Source organism: Cetorhinus maximus, chromosome 2, assembly GCF_964194155.1.
Source record: "Cetorhinus maximus chromosome 2, sCetMax3.hap1.1, whole genome shotgun sequence".
Classification (NCBI taxonomy): domain Eukaryota; kingdom Metazoa; phylum Chordata; class Chondrichthyes; order Lamniformes; family Cetorhinidae; genus Cetorhinus; species Cetorhinus maximus.
The window spans coordinates 101,037,279-101,061,742 of record NC_135880.1 but is presented as its reverse complement, the minus strand read 5'-3'; the positions used below and the strand labels follow the sequence as shown (position 1 = coordinate 101,061,742).

General features: G+C 43.6%; 1 protein-coding gene across 6 annotated transcripts in view; it reads right to left on the bottom strand.

Moving 5' to 3' along the window:
- Window positions 1-24,464, bottom strand: part of LOC144696310 (transducin-like enhancer protein 4) — a 213,037-nt gene that overhangs the window by 122,925 nt on the left and 65,648 nt on the right. For 3 of the 6 annotated variants that reach the window (XM_078567535.1, XM_078567547.1, XM_078567567.1), the window contains 2 exons: window positions 6,256-6,318; window positions 4,458-4,562 (listed from right to left, as the gene is read on the bottom strand). In XM_078567535.1, coding sequence (XP_078423661.1) covers window positions 4,458-4,562; window positions 6,256-6,318 — 168 coding nt within the window. The remainder of the gene's footprint in view (window positions 1-4,457; window positions 4,563-6,255; window positions 6,319-24,464) is intronic. The other 3 variants (XM_078567540.1, XM_078567553.1, XM_078567561.1) reach the window with 1 other exon arrangement.

Below are 24,464 nucleotides of genomic sequence, written 5' to 3'. Positions count from 1 at the left end.
GTTTGAACTGTTTTTCCCCTCTCCTGTCTTGTCCCTTTTTGTTTTTCCGCTTCCCTTATAGGCTGAGCCTTTATCATTTTAAAATTCTAGTCATTGGACTAGTGTCGATTTGCTCCTGTCAAGTTTATTCATGATTTGTATCTCAGGCCCTGCATCATTGGGTCAACTTCCTCTTTCCTGTCTTCATATTGCTATATAATGAGGACCTCATGGCCACAGGACTGTTATATTTCATACCTGCATTTTTTTCTAGAAGTCAAATACTGTTATTCTTTATTCTGCATTCTAATATCTGTAGGATTTTTTCCACTTACTTATTACACTGTTTTATTTTAGTTTTTAGAAGTTATTTGTAACTAATTACTGAGATATAGGATTTCTAACATACCCAGCCATCGCTTGTGGGAAGGATCGAATAGCACACTATATTCAATGTAGTGACTGTTCATGGAGACTGTATTTCCCATAGTTAAGTGCAAGACTCATATTCCTCCAAATAGAAAAGAAACTATCCAGATGATCAGGGTTTCTCTAAGTGGTTGTGTTGGTTCCATGACTGAGCAACAAAAAAAATCACTGTGTAATTGATAAATAGGTCAAAGTTAATGCTGCCTTCCAGAAGCATTACAACCACCATTCAGCATTCTATATAGTCTAGACAAGCATCACCAAAAAAAAAGTTACCTGAGTGTGGCAACAAATTCATATAACAGGCAGTACTATAATCGTGACGTTCTTTTTTTTTATATTCATTAATTATATTCATTATATTCATCTAGGCCAGCATTTATTCCCTATCCCTAATTGCCCTTGAGAGGGTGGTGGCGACCTGCCTTCTTTAACTGCTGCAATTCATGTGGTATAGGTACACCCACAGTGCTGTTAGGGAAAGAATTCCAGGATTTTGACCCAGGGACAGTGAAGGAATCGCGATATATTTCCAAGTCAGGATGGTGGGTGGCTTGGAGGGGAATTTCAAGGTGGCGGTGTTCCATTGCATCTCCTACCCTTGCCCTTCTAGATGGGTGTGGTCATGAGTTTGCAAGGTGCTGTTTAAGGAGTCTTGGTGAGCTGCTGCAGTGCATCTTGTAGATGGTACACACTGCTGGCATTGTACATTGGTGGTGGTGGTTGGAGTGAGTATTTGTGGATGGGGTACCAATCAAGAAGGTTGCTTTGTTCTGGATGGTATCAAGTTTCCTGAGTGTTGTGGGAGCTGCACTCAGCAAGGCAAATGCAGAGTATTCCATCAAACTCCTGACTTGTGCCTTGCAGATGGTGGACAGGATTTGGGGAATCAGGAGGTTAGTTACTCGCAGAAGGATTCCCCGCTTCTGACATGCTCTTGTAGCCACAGTATTTATATGGCTAGTCCAATTCAGTTTCTAGTCAATGGTTACCTCCCGGATGTAGAGAGTGGGGGAATTCAGCATTGGTAATGCCACTGAAAGTCATGGGGCAATGGTTACATTGTCTCTTGTTGGAGATGGTCATTGCCTGGCACTTGTGTAACACGAATGTTACTTGCCACTTGTCAGCCCAAACCTGGATATTGTCCAGGTCCTGCTGCGTCTGGACATGGACTGCTTCAGTACCTGAGGAGTCGTAAATGGTGCTGAACATTGTGCAATCATCAGCGAACATGCCCACTTCTGACCTTATGATGGAAGGAAGGTCATAATGAGCAGCTGGAGACGGTTAGGCCAAGAACACTACCCTGAGGAACTCCTGCAGTGATGTCCTGGAACTGAGATGATTGACCTCCAACAACCACAACCATCTTCCTTTGTGCTAGGTATGACTCCAACCAGCAGAGCATTTTCCCCCTGACTCCCACTGACTCCAGTTTTGCTATGGCTCCTTGACTGGGAATATGGAGCTCTAACTGGGAACATGCATTCAATTTCTAAGATCACCAGCAGGTAGATTTTTGCTTTGGCTAAAAAGTTCTCCCTATTTCATATAAATCTTTCTACAGTATTATAAACTGAATTATATTTTGTTTTATTTTGTTTGCCTGCAACAATTAGATTTTGAATTTGTGTGCACAAATCCAAAATGTTGACATATAAAGTAAAGTTTGCTACGTAAAGTGCCTGATTTCTGAGGGATCATAAAACGTGACTGTGCAGTTTATTCATCTCCAATGCTAATCACTGAAGCGTGAAAGACATAGAACAAACATAATTCACAATTTTTCATGATTGACTTAGACTCATCCCACTTTTTGAAAGGCCATTAGCAGGAAATGAAGGTCACTCTTCTATTTTATTTAATCTAATTAAATGCCAATAACTTCCATGTGGCCATCCAAGCTCCAAATAGCGCTTAAAGTAACCCATTAAAAACAACTAACAATCAAGCCACGTCTAAAGCCACTATCAGCCTCAGAGGGCTCCAACTTCCTATTTTATAAAGGCAAAAAAATGAAGTACTATCTGCACTTCAGATTGGTTATTCAGTGACCCTTACCTACATCTTCATTCAGCAATTTGAATTATAATCAAACCAAATTGAATAATTAACATTTCAAAGTGTTTTTGATATGCTGAAAAAACAGAAAAAAAACGAATTCACAGACAACACAAAAGAAAAGAAAGAGAAAATTGCTACATAGCAAGTTAATTCAAATCAGATTTTATAAAACATAATTGCTAGAACCAGCTGCACAGTTATATGTGAAGGAGATACTGTTGAGATAAACTATCTCTCAATTTTAATTTTAGCATAGGCTGAATTGCTAGTTCTTTGGTATGACTGGCTTTGTCACTGAGGACGTCATACCTGTATAGTTTAAAAGGTGTAGGATTCACAGTACAGTTGTGTTGTAGTTACAGCCATATTAATTGATGAGTTTTAGGAGAGGGATAAAAGTGAGGAAGAAAAACAGTTTGCCTTATTCATTGTGTATTCTTGCTTAAGCAAATTTATGCTTCAGTGGATAAAAAAATAACCTAGTCTATTTATTATGTATATAGTGCTTTTATCAATAATTTATTTTGTTTAAATCACTGATATCCCCTTTTAATATTATAAGTTTTTAAAGATTACTACTCAAGAAAGTTGCTGTTGGACAAAAATCGCAATCAAATTTCAAAAGAAAAGACTGTAACAAAAACACCAAATAAAAAGAAAGACTCAGACTCCATGATGTTCTCCCAATTTTGCAGCATAACTCTTTTGAGTGACCAAATGAATCCTAAATGAAATGGTGTCAACCATTTCTTAGTGGTTCTGCTGGTCTCCTGTCAAATTACAATAGGAGAGCAAAAATTTCAGGCCAAAATCCCATACATTACCATTTACTTAAAGGGTTTATTAAGCAAGTGCTGAAAAGTGAATACGTAATCAAATGTCAGATTGTGTAAACTAAGCTTTAGAACACCACTGAAAGACTAAAACTCAACATCAATAGCTTTCACTGGATGGTGATCATTTCCTCTCTCCATGTGTTATATCATGAAAAAAGAAACACTTAATTATTTATCAGCCATTTTAGGAGGCTTTTCAGAGGAAACGCTAGATTCTAGCATATTCTCTTCAATCACTTTAAGAAATCACTGTTGTCCCGAACCAATTCGATTCTTCCAGAGATTGAGAAATCTTATCTTACCATAAGATATGCAAGTCTGATATAATGACTATGCACTAAATTTTAAAATGTTAAAAACGATAAGAAATGAACATTTATAGCAATGATACAGATAGGAATATGTTACTTTTTACTGTTGAAAGTAATGGTGGGCAGTCAGATGCACATTTTACCAGAGGAATCATGACTATTTATGCCACCTGTAGCAACAGGAATGTCTATCAATATTCCAAAGTGAAGAAATTAAGTGGTTATAACATGAAATATTTCAAGGTTTCTCTTATACAGTTAACATTTTTGGTGATTAAAAGGATGACAAAAATCTGATAAGAAAATATATACACACTGTACACATACATGGCAATGACTGAAACCTTACCAGACTTGCACATATTATACCAGCAGGTAGCTACAGATAAGAACTTAATATTCTGTACTTTCATTTTATTGTACTAATTGCATAAAAAGTTATGCCAGTCATAAGAATCCAAATTATTATTTGGCTTTTTGGAAAAGATTAAACTGTCGCGAGGCCTCTCACGTAATTACTTAAGAATATTGTGATGCTTCTAGAACATTTGCCACAACTAAATTAATGACATTTTAAATGGTCATGTGACTTACAGCCAAATTTCATCCATTCATATTTATTTATTTTTCTCTTCTTAACATCAGTTGAAACTTGAATTTATAACACACAACATTCAAAAATAGCTAGATTGAATTGAGCAATAATTTATGCCTGTATCTTTAGCTTAAAATTAGAATGAAAGATAATGGATCCCTTTACATGTGATCTCCCTCATCTCAAGTGTTAAACTGGCTCCAGCAGTGGTAAGGAGAGTAATAAAATGGGTATACACACTGTAAGGGGCAGACTTTGAAGACCACGTACCCCGATGATGGCGTTTAGCTCAGCCATGGTCACTTGCTTGGCCCGCTCCACTGCCTGCACCACTTGCTGTTGGTGCTGAAAGTGAATTTCAGAAAGCAAATAATGTCAGTTTCATTTGCATTCTGTAGAATTACGTCCTTCTTAAACCTAAGAGTCAAAAACCTCATTGGTCAGTTCGGTATGTAATATTCACAGAGCATATTCAACTGCTCAATCCAATCCCTTCTCTAAGAGTTTATTATGATAACAATTTAAGCCTTAATCAGTTAGACCTTTTCAACAATAAAGAAGAGAAGCTATAAATTAGTTATGCAATTACAAAATTGTCATTGTACATTTAGGTAAAAAATTTACCCATTATTAAGAGAAAAAAATAACAGTATTTACAGCTATCTACAAAACTCAGTGAACTAAGTAATGCAATGCAGCTTTATGAAATGATAAGTACATTTTTCTGAAATTTCGTAAGAAGTTTCCTCACATCTAAATACATCCTGGAGCCATGATTTTCAAATATAACTATTGTTTTTTGCAGCAGCAGCTGAATAGATACCTTCTTAGTGGTGTGCTTTTTGTAAACCCACAAAGACTTACACAAGGAGGATCCACAAAGACCTACCCTCACAAAAGATATTCACTAGTCTTTACAATTTAAAGAAGCTAAGGAAGTATACTATATGCAGATATATGAATGTGGAGCTCAAACATAAATTCAAGGTTTACATAATTTCCAGTGGCACTTAACAGCACAGGAAGACATCAAACTGCTGAGGCACCCACTGAACGTACCTCATCCTTTGCATGTTCATTAAGTTCTAGTAGCACCATAAAAAGAATCTAACCATGAGATGGAAGAAGCATCTTTCGAAATGAAAGGTCACATTGTCATAATAAAGCTATCTTTAATTTACGATTCAGATTATGTACTTAATTCATTTAGCATCCCATGGCCTGATTTTAACTCTGTGTAAGTGAATGGGTTTTGAGTGAATTAAAATTGAGCCCTATACTTCATCATATTCTACTTAGTAAATAACAACATATAATGTTTTTGTAATTTTGTATCTGTGGTACAAGGTGGCCACTTGTTAAGTATCTTCGCCCTTAGGTTTCCTCACCTAATGCAACAAGTTCACTCAACCCAATTCCTGTTAGATATTTTTCTATGAATAAAGGCATGCATTTTAATTTCCAAGTATTTTACAAATGGCAACAACATAGTTGGCAAGGGCAAGATTGTGTTCAACTATAACGCTGTGCAAATAATCCACTGTATCTCTCTGTCTATGCTTATATATGAACCTTGTACGATTAGGAAAGTTATCAACACCCATTCCAGCACGAGTTGCCATTTTCAGGAGAGGATGAAAAATAGTACATGCATGATTATACATTTGCAAATTGTACACACTTGATATATTTTATAATAAACAGACCATGTCCTTTTATTCACAATATTATAACACTGAAAACAGCAAATGGTCTAAAACAAATTGGATTTCACACCTATTTTGGTCTAAAAATAACTCAGCATGCAAGCAAGAGTCTTGAGTTCTGGTACATCCAAAGCAGCAGTGTGATATTTTTAAGCTTTATAATGGAAGTAGAAGGAAATGACCTCCATTTGGAAGTCTATTCCTTAGGTTTCTTCTGTGCCCCAGAAGTAAGCAAGGAAAATGCCTCGAGAAAACAAAATATTTGCAAAAAGAAAGCCAAGTATCATCCACACTACCAGGAACATAAATGTGTAATATCAAGGAGAGCTTACCTCCTGAGACAGGAAAGGAATGACTTGGGCACAAATAGCATTTAGTCTCTTGACAATTTCAGCCTGAAAGACAAAAGAATAACCAGGTCTTTGGTCATTAGTGCAAAACTGTTGAAATACACACAGTGGTAACTAGATTTTCTTTTTGCAGCAAACTAACCTATAGTAGCTGATTTAACTGCCTACATAATGTGCCTGGCAGCAATTAAAAATAAAGTGGGATAAAAGTTTTTCTAATATAATACCTGGATTAATAAGGATTCAAGAATGAGAAACAGTAGGGCCAGCAAAAAATATTTTCAGTGAGTTTATAGCTTTTACAGGTAAAATACATACACACACATGTATGTAATCTGCATAAAATGTGATCTCTTTCATCCTGAATTTACATTTCCTATTCCTTGTTAGGATTTTGACTATGCTACCTGAGAGTGTAGTGGAGACAGATGCAATAGGGGTTTTCAAAAAGTGACTGGATAAGCACCTAAGGGAAAAAAGTTCAGGGCCATGGGAAAGGCGAGTGGAGTGGGACGAACTGAGTTGCTCTTGCAGATAGCCAGCATGAATACAACGGGCCGAATGACCTCCTTCTGCACTGTCACCATTCTATGATTCTATAAATAATTAAATAAATGTGCACGCACATCAGGTGGATATATATTTGTGAGTACTTTTCATCTGCGAGAATCTAGAAAGAGCAGTTCAGATCTTATTAACTATGGAGTTTTATCAGTTTGACGGTCAGAAAAAATAATAGGACCAATTTTAACCCTGCCTTCCCAGCTAGGCTGGCAGTTAAAATCATGTGCAGTACTCACTCGTCAATGATCCCAACGATCCTTCAGACTATCATTTTAATCTGTTCTTATCAGGAGGCAAGAAGGGCATTTGCTGAAAATCATGGATGGATGGGCTTAGATAACATAGTTGGGACCCTACTGTTATTTTAACTAGTTGACTGCTTGTTGTGGCTTTCTCATCATGTTAACCCCGAAAGAAGAGGAGTCGGGGCTGGAAGGTGCTGCTGCCTGCCTAACTCCCAGATGGAGTTAAGATCTGGGACAATTTTTCTCCGAACTTGAACTTATTAGGTACCTCTGCACTTATGCAGAGCAAATGATCAGATTTTAAACAGAAATTCAAAAGTTACAGGTTACATCATTCCCATCACCCGATCAGTGAAGTGCAGGTGATTTTGATAATTTTGGGTGAATGCAGTAAGATTTAGGGGAGGTGGGGCAAAGGTTACAAAAAAAAAGCAAAGGAACATTCTACAAGTTTGAGTAAGCCTGAAATGCTCCATCTAGATTTTATTTTTAAAAAACTACAACAGATGAGGACCAAAACCAATAAGATACCTGTTTAAGTATCAGAATAACCCCCATTTCAAGCATCTGGAGAAAACAAGCTTTCACAGTGTTAAAACAACATAACCATTAATTCTTCAATAGGACACCTCAATATAGCTTTAAAAAGTGATTAATTTTCAAAGACAAGTACAAAAAATAGCACAAGTGCTACGGCTGACTGGAACAACTCAAGTTAACATTACTATCATTTTAACATCATAGTGAGTAAAGCACAATAACATCATCTCATTTTTCAAATGTCCACTACAAACTAAGACACAAGGTACCCTGGGGTGACTTTAAGGCTGTAAACTAATATTAGAGTACAGGTGGCTGCTCTTAGTTGAACTCAGAAATTAAAGTTCAAAGGCTATCATCAGAATCCCTTGATTATATCACTGCTTCGTAATTGCCAAATCATAAATTACAACCTGTGCTGATTCTTCAACAAGAGTTATTTTCTCTAATCCCATTTTCTCAGTCTTTCCCTGGGCTGTATCTTCCGGTCGGCGAGTGGGGGCAGGGCCCGCTCACCGACGCGTAATATGACGCGGGGTGACGTTGGGCATGCGTCCTGACATCATAGTGCATCATTCAGACTTTCAGTTCAGCAGGCGCGCACCCGAATTGGTTGCGCGCTTGCCGACCTTTCAATGGCCTATTAAGGCCATAAACAAAGTAGTTGAACTCATTAATGGACCTGCCCATCCAACCTTAAGGTTGGCGGGTAGGCCAGGAGCCCTGGCGGGCTTCTGATAAAGCATGAAACCTCATCCACGGGCGGGATGAGGTTTCATGAGGATTTAAAAATCTCACAATATTTTAAAATAACAGTTATGGACATGTCCCAACTCATGTGACAGTGTCACATGAGGGGACATGGCAGGGAATTTTTTTTCTCAGCTTTATTTAAAGTTTAAAATGTGAGCCGATCTCCCTGAGGGAATCCCCTCCCATCAGCACAGGGAGCGCATTGCAGCCTTAATTGGCCCGTCCACGTAAAATAGCAGCGCGCCCCCAATTGAGGGCATCGATCGGAAGCCCACCCGCCCATGGCTGTTCCCGCACCCGCACGTCCCCCCACCCCCCGACGGGAGGAAAATGTTGCCCCCTGTATTTTTTTATATTCTGTCATTTCAAATAATTATCCAATTTCCTTGCAAATTATATAGTACCATTTATCTTACATAGCTACTTGTGCTTAAAGTATTCCATGTTCCAAAAACTTGTCAGATAAAAATCTTCTTCTAATTTTGCCATTCTAAGTTTATGGGCTCCAGTTATTCATTTGTCAACCAGGGAATACACTATTTCACTCTTCCATAATCATTCAATTTTGAAAACCTCTTAGATTCCCTTAACCTTCCCTGCTCTATTTAAAAAGCCTCAATTTTTCAAACCTTTCATAACTATTCTCTCCATAACCCATAACTACTCTCCTGCAGAGGGCCAGCAAGGGCACAATGGGCTGAATGGTCTCCTTTTGTGCTATACCCATTTTACGATATTGATATAATTCTAGTAACTATTCAGGTACCTTTCTCAGTGCTCCGAAGTCCTTCATAAAATGGAGTGCCAAGAATGTGAAGCAATAGTTCAACTTTGGCCTAACCAATGTCTTGGTTAGCAAAGAATAGTCAAGCAACAGACCGAGATAGTCATACTTAGGATCATACGTATCAGCCAATGTCCCAGACTCCTTCATCACTATGCCTGGTAATGTCCTGTCCCATCAGAAAAACAGATTCACCAAAGATGGCAGCACAGCACAACTTCCCAGGGAAGTTGCCCTGGGAGGCCTCAATACTGACTCCAGACTCCATGGAGTCTCATGGTATCAGGTCAAGCATGGGCAAGGAATCTTCCTGCTGGTTACAACCTACTTCCCTCCTTCAGATGGTGAATCAGAACTCTTCCACAATCAGCACAGCTTAGAAGGGACACAGAGGGTAGTAAGAACGCAGAATATACTCTGGATCGGAGACTTACAATGCCTATCACCAAAAGTAGCTCAGTAGCACCACTACTGACAAGCTGGCTGAGTCCTGAAGGGCATAACTGCCAAACAGGGTTCATGGCAGGTGCTCAGAGAACATACTACTCGACCTTGCTCTCACCAATCTAGTAGGCATAGATGCATCTGTCCACAACAGTATTGGTAGAAGTGACCACTGCACAGTCCTTGTGGAGTTTTATCATCACGTTGAGAACACCCTCCGCCATGTTGTGATGTGGCACTACCACCAAGCTAAATGGGATAGATTCAGAACGTACCCAGCAAAGCAAATTGGACATCCATGAAGCACTGTGGGCCATCAGCAGCAGCAGTAGCAAAATTGCATTCAGCCACAATTTATAACTTGATAGTCTCATTCTAGCACTGCCATCAAGCCATGATATCAATGCTAGCTTAAATGAGGAGCGTAGAAAAGCATACCAGGAGCAATGCCAAGAAAACCTAAAAATCAGGTGCAATCCGGTGAAGCTGGCAGACAGGACTACATGCATGGCAAACTACTGAAGCAACATGTGATAGACTAGAGTTAAGTAACTTTGCAACCAACAGATTACATCAAAGCTCTGCAGTACTGCCAACTCCAGTCACAATTGTACTGGACAATTAAACAACTAACTGGAGGAGGAGGCTTTGTGAACGTCCCCATCTTCAATCATGATGCAACCCAGCATATAAGTGCAAAAGTCATAACTGAAGTGTTGACAACCATCTTCAGCCAGAAGTGCTGACAACCATCTTCAGCCAGAAGTGCTGAGTGCATGATCCATCTCAGCATCCTCCTGAGGTCCTCAGTATGACAGAAGCCAGATTTCAGTTAATTTATTCACTCCATGTGATAGCAAGAAACGGTTGAGCGCACAGAATACAGCAAAAGCTATGGGCTCCAATGAAACCCTGACTGTGGCACTGAAGGCTTGTGTTCCAAAACTAGCCACACCTCCAGCCAAGCTGTTCCAGTACAGCTATAACACTGGCATCTCCCCAACAAGGTGGAAAATTGCCCCAGAATGCTCCTTCCACAAAAAGCAGGACAAAGAAACTTAACTGGATCAGCCACATAGGCCAGGATTTCCTGGTCGGCGAGCGGGGGGAGGGGCCTGCTCGCCAACGCGTAAGATGACGCGGGATGACGTCGGGCAGAACTCCCGACGTAACCCCGCTCCATTTAAATTTTCAGGTAGGCGGGGGCTCAGCAGAATCAGCTGTGTGCCCGCTGACCTGTCAATGGCCAATTGAGGCCATTGCCAAAGTTATTATAGTCATTAGTGGACCTGCCCGTCCAACTCTAAGGTTGGCAGGCAGGCTGGGAGCCCTGGCAGGCATTAGAAAAAGCATGAAACCTCATCCACAGGCAGGATGAGGTTTCATGTACGTTCCAAAAAATTTAATAAAAGTGTATTTGAAAGTGATGGACATGTCCCAACTCATGTGACAGTGTCACATGAGGGGTCACGTCAGGGAAATTTTTTTTTCTATTTTTCAGATTTTTTTATTGTGGAGCCGATCTCTCTGAGGCAGCACTTAGCCTCAGGGAGATGAATGCGCTCTTCCGTGCGCATGCGCAAAAGAACGCACTCTCGGCTCAGGGAATCCCCCCCCCCCGCCCGCACAGGGAGCGCATAGCGCTTCCTGGTGGACATCACGCTGGGCGGGCCTTAATTGGCCTGTCCACGTAAAATGGCTGCTTGCCCCCAATAGGGGACACCGATCGGAGGCGCGCCTGTCCGTGCCCACTCCTAAACTTCCCTCCTGACGGGGGGAAATTTCTGCCCATAAATACTGTGGCTGGAACAGCAAGTCACAGTCTCTGTATTCTATCGTGAGTCACTCACCTCCCAGCTTCCCAAAGCCTCTCCAACACCTACAGGGCACAAGTAGTAGTTTATGTTAGTTATAGTTTATCTAGTTAAGCTTCTTTTGTTTGGCTTTTGGGGCAGAAGCTATCATCACAGTTTTCATATCAAGTTCCCTAACCAGTCCAACGCCCTGCTGGAGAGCAAGCATAACTCCAGGATGTTGACCTCAAACTTGCTGACCCATCAATTTACCCTCAATCCGCAAAGTGATGATACGTGTGGTGGGCAGTGCTATCAAGTGACACTTACTTACCAACGTTCAGTTTTAATTCCACCAGTACTATGCAGCTCTAGATCTTATTACAACTTTGGGTCAAATACGAACAAAAGAGCTGTATTCCAGAGGTGAGATAAGAGTAACTATCCTTGATATCAAGACAATATTTTACCAAGTTTGGCATTAAGGAGCCCCAGAATATGCCAATGGGAATTTGGGGAGAATTTTCCAATGGCTCGCATCATACCTGGCACAAAGGAAGATGGATGTGGTTGTTGGAGACCAATCATCTCAGCCATAGGATATCACCACATGGATTCCTCAGGGCAACAGCCAAGATTCAACCGTCCTCAGGTACTTCATCAATGGCCTTCCCTCCATCACAAGGTCACAAATGGGAATGATTGCCGATATTTGCAGAGTATTCAATGCCATTGAGAATTCCTCAGATAACAAAGCAGTCCATGTTCTGGACAACATTCAGGTTTGTGCTGATAAGTGACAAGTAACATTCTTGCCACACAATTGCCAGGCATTGACCATCTCCAACAAAAGAGAGTCTAACCATCTCCCCATGACATTTAAAGGTATCACTATTGCTGAATCCCCCACCAAAGTCCTGGAGCTCTCGACTGAACAGAAACTTAACTAGATCAGCCACATAAATATTGTGGCTGCAACATCAGGTCACAATCTCTGTATCCTTTAGTGAGTAGCTCACCTCCCGACTTCCCAAAGCCTCTCCACCACCTACAGGGCACATGTAGTAGTTTATTTAATTTATGGTTTATCTAGTTAAACTTCTTTCGTTTGGCTTTTGGGGCAGAAGCTATCGTCACAGTTTTAATGTCAAGTTCCCTGACCAGTCCAACGCCCTGCTGGAGAGCCAGCGTAACTCCAGGATGTCGTCCTCAAACTTGAGTCGAGGGCAAGTTGTTATTATGTGCTCACAATTTTGAAGTGCCATTTGTACATCAGATGGCCATATCGGCCATGTCCTGTCCGTATTCTCTTAAGGATTGTCCACATGCTCCAGGGGAGATTGAAGCTTGGCTGTTGAGATGTTGGGTCAGAGACAATGGGCGGAATTTTGCGGTTCCACCACCAGCAGGAATCGTGGCAGCCGGGGGCATTTAAATTTAGTGGAAGACAAAAAATCTATTTCCCGACGGTGGGATAAACTTTTGGAAATTTGTACTCCCAACATTCAAGACAGGTCGAGTTTCCCGACTAACAAGGTCAGGAACGCCATTTGCATGTATTAGCATCTCATGCATATTCATTAAAAAGCCACCTTGCGAGAATTAAGCTCCCCCTCCAAATTAAGTTCCCTGCCAGTGACAATTTAGAATATTCAGTTTTACGGTTCTATATAAGTGGTATGCACCTGGCAAGTTTCACCTCTTCCATGACTTTGAGGTCCGTCGATGTTGCTTTGTCCTTCTTGGGGACCTAGCATAACTTCACTTATGTTGAGTGCTGTTAGCAAATGCTGTGCCAAGGCTGGACAAGGGAGGAAGGCGAAGGCTGGAAGGATGAATCGAAGGTTGGACAGGGTAGGCAGGCTTACGGAGGAAAGGTGCCCTGGGAAAGGGGGGAGCAATATCAGGGGAAGGGGTGTTGGGGGGAGAATGTCCAGGGAAGGAGGGTAGTGAAAGTGTCCTGAAAAGGGGGAAGGGTCTTAGAGGGCAGGGTGACTGGTGTTGATGGTGAGGTCCTAGGGGGTGAACTCAGGACACTGGAGATAGGAGGGAACAGTCAAAGTCAGAGGGGGAAGTGGGATGCGGCAGGGTGGCAGGTTCAGGGTGTGAGCCTGGTAGGTGACAATCTCATCCGATGGGTCATGGGGGGGACTAGACAGGTGGCTGGGATAACAGGAGAGGGCAGAGTCAGGGTGGGCATGGGGATGGTATTGGGTGTCGGCTCTGAGGGGAGGAAAGGCATGTGGAGGTGGATATGATTGGATCCAAGGTAACGGGGGAGGTTTACGAGTTACAGAGGGGAGAGGAATGGTGATATTGGGTCAGTCCAAGGTGATGGGGGGAAATTGGTGGGTCACAGGGTGAGCATAGAACATGGTGGAGCGAGTTTGAAAGGTGACACACCATTTTTCCAAACTGACCTTGACCACGCAGTTAGTCAGTCAGTGAGATCCCTCAAGGTGGGGGAGCTGCTGTTCACTCTGTGCCATTTGCCATTGGCTGCAGTAAGAGGCAGAGATGAAAGGAGAGAGTGAAGTGGAATGCCTCGAAGGGGGAGGACTGAAGGAGGGCAGCTGACTTGTGACTCCAAACCATCATCCTCCCTGGTGAAAGATCATGGTTGATGAGGGATCATGAGGTTAGTTTTTCTATGCTGCCAAGGCAATGGTATCGCTATAGAGTTTCAAGGCTAGTGGAGGCAAGCAGAAAAGTGCCCGCTTGAAGCTTCTTGCACATGGCTCTAATCACCCTGGTCAAAGAGCAATGTCTCCATACATGTCTCATGTATGAATGGGAGGAACACACATCTCTGATACTCCAAGATGTCCTTTACCTGGAAGGGGTGGGGTGGGGATGCCATGTCTAGACAGAGGTCAGGTGAAGGGCTCAACACTTGTCTGATGGCTTCAAGATGGAGATAAACTATGAAGGACATGTTCACTAAATGTATCACTTCAATTCATTCACACATCCACTGAGGTGTCGATGATGCAGGGTGCAAGCAACCCTGCCTTGGCAATGGCTCTCATCCAGATGAGGAGAAGGAGGGCCTATCACAGGTTGGCATAGAGCCAGGAGGATCAGGGGCCTGAGCAGCAAGAGGCAATGATGCCTCTATGAGGTCAAGAGGCTTCCAAACATGGAACACTGCAACGGCGAGCATTGGCCCGACCATGGGTATATCACCAGGTGTGCTCTTATCTAGAGATGAGCAAAAGGCAATGCCGGAGGTGACCTCATATGTCCCAGGATGTGGTTTCTCACATCTGCCAGCTTCTGCAGTATGAGCTGCAGCTACAAGGACTCTGTAGGAGCTCCTGGCCTGCAACAAATGGCTGACTGGGTGCCCTTTGAGAATGGCACCAGAATCTTCAACCCCATGGGTTAACAGCGGGGTGGACAACTTCCTCCCGCACCACCACGAGATTCACTGGGCTCCTCATGGATACATAATTAATGAGCTGGAAAACAGAAGTTTGCGCGTATTCACCCGCCCCACCACTCAGCGGGAATCACGCTGACTTTCCCTCCCACCACTGGATTTAATCTCCAGAATGGAAAATTCCGTCTAATGTGTTTATTTGGGAGGGTATTTTCTGCCCAAGCTTCCCTCCAGGTTTCATCAGTGTTATGGAATTGGTGATGTTCGATTCGTGTCCAGAGGGGCGGTTTCATGGAGCCATGTGGCAAGTTTATATTTTATCCCTTCATGGGGTGCGGGTGTCACTGGCTTGGTCAGCATTGATTGCCCATCCATAATTGCCCTTGAGAAGGTGGTGGTAAACTGCCTTCTTGAACCGCTGCAATCCAAGTGGTGTAGGTACACCCACAGTGCTGTTAGGTAGAAAGTTCCAGGATTTTGACCCAGTGACAGTAAAGAAACGGCGATATATTTTCAAGTCAGGATAGTGAGTGGCTTGGAGGGGAACTTCCAGATGCTGGAGTTCCCATCTGTCTGCCGCCCTTGTCATTCTAGACACTAACAGTTGTGAGTTTGGAAGGTACTGTCCATGGAGCCTTGGTGAGTTCCTGTAGTACATCCTGTAGATGGTACACACAGCTGCCACTGTGCGTCGGTGATGGACGGAGTGAATGTTTGTGGATTGGGTGCCAATCAAGCGGGCTGCTTTGTCCTGGATGGTGTCAAGCTTCTTGAGTGTTGTTGGAGCTGCACTCATCCAGGCAAGTGGAGAGTATTCCATCACACTCCTGACTTATGTCTTGTAGATGGTGGACAGGATTTGGGGAGTCAGGAGGTGAGTTAGTCACCACAGGATTCCTAGCCTCTAACCTGCTCTTGTAGCCACAGTATTTATATGGCTAGTCCAGCTCGGTTTCTGGTCAATGGTAATCCCCAGGATGTTGATAGTGGGGGATTCAGCGATGGTAGTGCCACTGAATGTCAAGGGGCGATGGTAAGATTCTCTCTTGTTGGTGATGGTCATTGCGTAGCACTTATGTGGTACGAAGGTTACTTACCACTTGTCAGCCCAAGCCTGGATATTGTCCAGGTCTTGCTGCATTTGGACATGGACTGCTTCAGTATCTGAGGAGTCTCAAATGGTGCTGAATATTGTGCAATCATCAGTGAACATCCGCACTTCTGACCTTATGATAGAAGGAAGGTCATTGATGAAACAGCTGAACACGGTTGGGCCGAGGACACTACCCTAAGGAACTCCTGCAATTATGTCCTGTAGCTGAGATGACTGACCTCAACAAGCCTAACCATCTTCCTTTGTGCTCGGCATGACTTCAAGCAACGGAGAATTTTCCCCCTGATTCCCATTGACTCCAGTCTTGCCAGGGTGCCCTGATGCCACGCTTAGTCAAATGCTGCCTTTATGTAATGGGCAGCCACTCTCACCTCAGCTGAGGGGTCTTGAAGGTGAGTCCAAGTTGCTGCTGATAGGAGTTATTTCTCTGCATGTTGCTGCCTCCCGTCGAATGGAGGAAGGAGTGATATTTGAGAGGACTGGTAACCATTGAACTGGAGTTGATCTCAGAGTTCCAGAGATTATCCTCATTACTGAGTGAAGTTATGTGTCAATGAGTTAGGTGTGACAACTTGAGGCCCACACAGGTGCACAGCTGTCAAGAAGACCAGAGCTTTGGCAGAAACATGAAGGACGGTGATTCTTGTACCCCAAATGATGCTGGCGAGCTTGCTGATGATGTTCACTCCTGTCTTGGTCTTTTCGGCAGTCTTTCAGAGGTAGTGATGGCAAGTTAGGGAGTGGTCAAGGGTCACTCCACATAGGTGGGAGTCAGGTCATGCCGCACTTTCTCTCCACAGAAGGTGACATTTAGGGTATTTTGTGCCTTGCAATTTTCAAGGTAGAATGCAGAGACAATGGACTGGTTTAAATAAAGGCTAAATAAATATAATAAATATCCATAAACATTGAGGCAGGTTTTCATCGCAAGCTCAAGACTGGAGCCACTTTCATAGATCTTTCCTCAGTCTATGATGCTGTGTGGAAACATGGACTGATGCTCAAACTGTCCCTGCTGCTGCTGCCATATGCCAAATTGCTTCGGCTGCTGCAGACTTTTCTGCGCAACAAAAGGGTAAAGGTCTACCTACGTGACAAGATCAGCACTCCAGCAATGGTCTTGTAGAGGGAAGAGTTCTAGTACCGACACTTTATAACATCTACATAAGTGACCTGCCCATCACATCATCACAAAAATTTATTTACACAACAACATTGTCTTGACAGCTCAGTCAAAATCTTTCCAGGGTATAGAAGCCGCTCTAAAATCTGACCTGTCAAAAATGGCTGAATATTTCTACAAGTTAAACTACTTAATATGACTACGAATAATCATTGAATGAAGATTTCAACTAATTAAATGAGTAAAATAAGGATGATTAAAGGCATGGCAGAGGAGGCTGTGTGTCTGGACTGCAAAATGTAAGTGTTTGTGAATGATGAGACAGTCCTGCGCAAAATCATCTGCGGAAGATGTCTCCATCTCATATCTCTCCAACTCAGAGTCATCAAGCTGGAATGCGAGTTGGCAGGGCTCTGACATATAAGAGAGGGAGAGAAATTTTTGGACAGCTTTATCTTGAATTCAGTCACACCCCAGAGGAAAAAACAGGTTCAGGAAAGGAAGGATGTGACTAATAGGTAGTTAGGTAGTGGCGATTTAGGAGAGGCTGAGAAGGAGCTCCAGCAGACACTAGTCCTGTCCAACAGGTATGATGTACTCATTATCTGTGAGGACACAGAGAAAGACTGCAGGGAGGGCAGTCGCAATGTAGACCAAAGTACCATGGCAAAGGAGGCTGTCCAGGGTGGGAAGAGCAGAACAGAAATGTGGTAGTAATAGGAGACTCTATATTTAGGGGGATAGATAGCACCCTCTACAGCCAAAAACAAGAATCCCAAAAGGTGTGCTGCATACCTGCTGTCAGGGTAAGGGATATCGCACGACAGCTGGAGGGAAATTTCGAAAGGGAGGAGGTAAATTAATTTGTTGTGGTCCATTTTGGAATAAACGACAGACGGGAACAGGGAAGAGATCCTGCCGAAAGTGTATCAGGAGTGAGACTCTAAATTTAAACTTGAACTTCAAGAATAATAAGCTCAGGACTAAAAGCAAACAACTGCGGATGCTGGAAATCCAAAACAAAAATAATAAAAATACCTGGAAAAACTCAGCAGGTCTCACAGCATCAGCGGAGAGGAACGCAGTTAAGGTTTCGAGTCCGTTTGACTTTTCAACAGAACTCAGGAAAAATAGAAAAGAGCTGAAATTTAAGCTGGTTTAAGGGGGGGTGGGACAGCTAGAGCTGGATAAACGACCAGTGAAAAGGTGGAGATAGCCAAAAGATGTCATAGACAAAAGGACAAAGAGGTGTTGAAGGTGGTGATATTATCTAAGGAATGTGCTAATAGGTGACATTAAGGGTAGAAAGCAGGACGAGCAAGGTACAGATAGCCCTAGTGGGGGTGGGGTGGGGGGAAGGGATCGAAATAGGCTAAAGGTAGAGATAAAACAATGGATGGAAATACATTTAAAAATAATGGAAATAGGTGGGAAAAGAAAAACCTATACAAATTATTGGAAAAAAAGGGGGATCGGAAAGGGGGTGGGGATGGAGGAGAGAGTTCATGATCTAAAATTGTTGAACTCAATATTCAGTCCGGAAGGCTGTAAAGTGCCTAGTCAGAAGATGAGGTGCTGTTCCTCCAGTTTGCGTTGAGCTTCACTGGAACAATGCAGCAGGCCAAGGACGGAAATGTGGGCATGAGAGCAGGGTGGAGTGTTGAAATGGCAAGCGACTGGGAAGTCTGGGTCATGCTTGCGGACGGACCGAAGGTGTTCTGCAAAGCGGTCACCAAGTCTGCGTTTGGCCTCTCCAATATAGAGGAAACCGCATTAGGAGCAGCAAATGCAGTAGACTAAATTGAGGTAAGTGCAAGTGAAATGCTGCTTCACTTGAAAGGAGTGTTTGGGCCCTTGGACGGTGAGGACAGGGGAAGTAAAGGGGCAGATGTTGCACCTTCTGCAGTTGCATGGGAAGGTGCCGTGGGAGGGGGTTGAGGTGTAGGGGGTGATGGAGGAGTGGACCAGGGTGTCCCGGAGGGAACGATTCCTGCGGAATGCCACCAGAGAGGGTGAAGGGAAGATGTGTTTGGTGGTGGCATCATGCTGGATTTGGCGGAAATGGCGGAGGATGATCCTTTGAATGTGGAGGCTAGTGGGGTGATAAGTGAGGACAACGGGGACCCTATCATGGTTCTGGGAGGGAGAGGAAGGTGTGAGGGCGGATGCGCGGGAGATGGGCCGCACACGGTTGAGGGCCCTGTCAACCAGCGTGGGTGGTAAACCTCGGTTAAGGAAGAAGGAAGACATGTCAGAGCAACTGTTTTTGAAAGTGGCATCATCAGAACAGATGCGACGGAGGCGAAGGAACTGAGAGAATGGGATGGAGTCCTTACAGGAAGCGGGGTGTGAGGAGTTGTAGTCGAGGTAGCTGTCGGAGTCGGTAGGCTTGTTATGAATATTGGTAGACAGTCTATCACCAGAAATTGAGACAGAGAGGTCAAGGAAGGGGAGGGAAGTATCAGAGATGGACCATGTGAAAATGATGGAGGGGTGGAAATTGGAAGCAAAATTAATAAATTTTTCCAGGTCCCGACGAGAGCATTAAGCAGCATTGAAGCAATCATCGATGTACCGGAGAAAGGGTTTTAGGAAGGGGCCGGAGTAGGACTGGAACAAGGAATGTTCCACATACCCCATAAAGCGACAGGCATAACTGGGGCCCATGCGGGTACCCATAGCCACACCTTCTATTTGGAGGAAGTGAGAGGAGTTTAAGGAGAAATTGTTCAGTGAGAGAACAAGTTCAGCCAGACGGAGGAGAGTAGTGATGGATGGGGATTGTTCGGGCCTCTGTTCGAGGAAGAAGCATAGAGCCCTCAGACCATCCCGGTGGGGGATGGAGGTGTAGAGGGATTGGACATCCATGGTGAAGAGGAGGCGGTTGGGGCCAGCGAACTGGAAATTGTTGGTATGATGTAGAGTGTCAGAGGAATCACGGATGTAGGTGGGAAGAGACTGGACAAGGGGAGAGAGAATGGAGTCAAGATAGCAAAAAATGAGTTCCATGGGGCAGGAACAGTCTGACACGATCAGTCTGCCAGGACAGTCCTGTTTGTGGATTTTGGGTAGGAGGTAGAAGCGGGCCGTCCGAGGTTGGAAGACTATGAGGTTGGAAGCTGTGGAAGGAAGATCTCCAGAGGAGATGAGGTCGGTAACAGTCCTGGAAACAATGGCTTGATGTTCAGTGGTGGGGTCATGGTCCAGGGGGAGGTACGAGGAAGTGTCTGCGAGTTGACGCTCAGCCTCTGCGAGGTAGAGGTCAGTGCGCCAGACAACAACAGCACTACCCTTGTCAGCAGGTTTGATGACAATGTCAGGGTTGGACCTGAGAGAACGGAATACAGCAAGTTCAGAGAGAGACAGGTTAGAGTGGGTGAGAGGAGCAGAGAAATTGAGACGACAGATGTCACGCCGACAGTTCTCAATGAAAAGATCAAGAGAAGGTAAGAATCCAGAGAGAGGGGTCCAGGTGGAAGGAGAATACTGGAGGCGGGTAAAAGGATCCGTTGAACGGGGAGAGGACTCCTGCCCAAAGAAGTGAGCATGGAGACGAAGGCGGCAGAAGAAGAGTTCAGCATCGTGCCGAGCCCGAAATTCATTGAGATGAGGGCACAAGGGTATGAAACTAAGTCCTTTGCTGAGCACTGAACATTCAGCATCGGAGAGGAGAAGGTCAGGGTGTATGATGAATACACGGCCGGGGCTGGGATTGGAAGACGGGGTGGGGACCGAGGGACAGGCAGGGGTGGAGGTTCCTGGATGGGCATTGGTGTCAACGAGTTGATGGAGCTTGCATTCCTTTGCACCTGAAAGAAAGAGACAAAGTTTCTTGTTGAGGCGTCGGATGAGACGAAGAATAAAATGAAACTGGGGGCACGGGCAGCTTAGAAATAGGGTCCAGCGGTGCTGCTGGAGGGAGAGGCCAAGTGTGTTCATATGGCGACGCACGGCACTGAGTGTGGATCTCAGGATGTGACGAGAACAGCAGTCTGAGGAGCGTTGTATGTCCCGGAGATACCTATAATCCTGGTTGGGTTCGAAACATGAGGGATGGAACTTCAGTTGGAATCCACCTGGGGTAAGTCGGAGACGGAGACAGTCACTGAGGAATGAAATATGGCTGTGAAAGCGGGTTTTAGTAAACACCTTGTCAAACACCAGGAGAGAAATGGAAAGCAATGAAGGTGAACATGGCAAAAGAGAGAGACGGAAATCCTGTCAGAGAGAAGAGCAATACTTCTTCAAGGTAGGAATTCCTTGAAGAGACGTGGCAGTCAATTAAACACTAAGATAAAAGCAAAAAACTGCGGACGCTCGAAATCCAAAACAAAAATAAAAATACAAACACCCCACCAGCCTCCGCATTCAAAGGATCATCCTCCGCCATTTCCGCCAAATCCAGCATGATGCCACCACCAAACACATCTTCCCGTCACCCCCCCCAGCTGCATTCCGCAGGGATCGTTCCTTCCGGGACACCCTGGTCCGCTCCTCCATCACCCCCTACACCTCAACCCCCTCCCACGGCACCTTCCCATGCAACCGCAGAAGGTGCAACATCTGCCCCTTTACTTCCCCTGCCCTCACCATCCAAGGGCCCAAACACTCCTTTCAAGTGATGCAGCATTTCACTTGCACTTCCCTCAATTTAGTCTACTACATTTGCTGCTCCCAATGCAGTTTCCTCTACATTGGAGAGACCAAACACAGACTGGGTGACCGCTTTGCGGAACACCTTCGGTCCGTCCGCAAGCATGACCCAGACCTCCCTGTCGCTTGCCATTTCAACACTCCACCCTGCTCTCATGCCCACATGTCCTTCCTTGGCCTGCTGCATTGTTCCAGTGAAGCTCAACGCAAACTGGAGGAACAGCACCTCATCTTCTGACTAGGCACTTTACAGCCTTCCGGACTGAATATTGAGTTCAACAATTTTAGATCATGAACTCTCTCCTCCATCCCCACCCCCTTTCCGATCCCCCTTTTTTCCAATAATTTATATAGGTTTTTCTTTTCCCACCTATTTCCATTATTTTTAAATGTATTTCCATCCATTGTTTTATCTCTACCTTTTAGCCTATTTCGATCCCTTCCCCCCACCCCACCCCCACTAGGGCTATCTGTACCTTGCTCGTCCTGCTTTCTACCCTTAATGTCACCTATTAGCACATTCCTTAGATAATATCACCACCTTCAACACCTCTTTGTCTATGACATCTTTTGGCTATCTCCACCTATCACTGGCCCTCTATCCAGTTCTAGCTGTCCCACCCCCCCCCCCTTAAACTAGCTTATATTTCGCCTCTTTTCTATTTTTCCTAAGTTCTGTTGAAGGGTCATACGGACTCGAAATGTTAACTGTGTTCCTCTCCGCAGATGCTGTCAGACCTGCTGAGTTTTTCCAGGTATTTTTATAATCTCTGGGCTATGTGCAAATTGGTATAGGAGCAGACAAAACAGGAGAGACATGCATTAAGTACATAAACTGCAGGAATGCACAATAAGACAGAATATGAAAAGAGTAGGAGAGAAGTCAGATAAACAATTAGAAAGTCAAGAAGGAACTACGAAATTCAATTATCAAGGAACATAAAACATAATAATAAAACATTTTACAGGCACATCAATAGAAAAAGGAAGGCTGGGCTAGGAAGAGGACCATCAAGGATATACAGGATTACATCACAGGCAACTATAGAGAAATGGCAGAAATGTTAAATAATTATTTTGCTTTAGGATTTACCAGGTAGATAGAACAGATAGACATGATATTGAATGATGAGATGAAAAATGAGAAAGGATGTAGAAAGTGAGTTCCAGGATTTTGACCCAGCAACAGTGAAGGAATGGTAATATAGTTCCAAGTCAGGATGGTGAGCGATTTGAAGGCGGAACTTGCTGTTTGTGGTGGTCCCATGCGTCTGTTGCCCTTGTTCTTCTAGGTGGCAGAGGCGGTGTGTTTGGAAGTTGCTGTTGAAGGAGGCTTGCTGAGTTCTACAGTGCACCTTGTAGATGGTACACACTGCTGCCACTGTGAGTTGGTGGTGGAGGGAGTGAATGTTTAAGGTGGGGGATGGGGTCCCAATCAAGCAGGCTGCTTTGTTGTGGATGGTGTTAAGCTTCTTCAGTGTTGTTGGAGCTGCACTCATCCAGGCAAGTGGGGAGTATCCAATCACACTCCTGGCTTGTGCCTTGTAGATGTGGACAGCCTTTGGGGAATTAGGAAGTATGCTACAGCAGAATACCCCATTTCTGACCTACTCTTGTAGCCACAATATTTATATAGCTGATCCAGCTCATCCTCAGCTTCTCAAGGGAATTTAGGAATGAGCAATAAATGCTGGCATTGCCAATGCCACCAACATCCCATGAGCAAATAAAAAAAATTGCAACATCAATTCAGAGGTGCTAAGTGCTGCATGTCAAATTTTCCAGTGGTGAAGAGGGGAAATAGCCACTTCCAGGTTTCATTGGTTCACTGCACATGCTTAATATTTCACTCTGTTCAGTTGTTCTTCCAATCCACGTTCTCCCACTCCCCTACAAAAGTTGTTCACATTGCATCAAGTCTCCTTGACACTACACCCTTGCTCCTATTCATTCATAATCCCTTTTCCTTGGCGTTTCATGGAGGTCTTTATCCCATCTCATGCTGCTAATCGCACAGTTGCTTTGCCTCTGAGCAGCCATGCTCTCCTCTTGCCAATTAGAGGCATAGTTTGTCTTGGCTTCTATTTCACCAATCTACTGATCTGACCCTTCCTCCTACATTTCATCCCCCAGCTCCCATTCTATTCCACCAGCACATCCTGCATCTTCCCATGACTTACACTCCCTCTATAATATAACCTCTCCCCTCAATCACATACCCATTTGATACTACAACTATAGGACTTTCCTCAAAACTTCAAATAGATGGAAAATTATAGAGAGATCCCAGCTAGATTTCTCAATCGAAAGCGTAAAGAATAATGATTTGAAGGATATAATAAAAGTGCCTGAAAGATTTGAACACTCACGAACATATTATAAATACATAATTCAACTTGCATTTTTGAACATTTCCATTGGTGTTTCACTCTGTCATACATCAGTGTTCATGCCCGATTATTGATCATTCATAAGATAGTTATGTAGATTTATGTCATGCAACAGAAAGTCAGAACATTTTACAATATATTATAGGTCTGGGGTTATATTAGACTCAGATGACAAGAAGGAATGACAAATATTCCACTCAGAGTGCAACATGTTATATGGATTCAAACCCACCTACACAAACTGCATTCATTTGCTAACATTTTGTGGATTTACAGTCAATAATTAGACAGGCATTTCCAAACTAAATACAAAGAAAATCAAGTAGCATCAAGGTATTAAGGTTAGCTACAAAAAAATCAATCATTGCCAATTCTGGTAAATTCATTTACTAACATATGCCCAGAA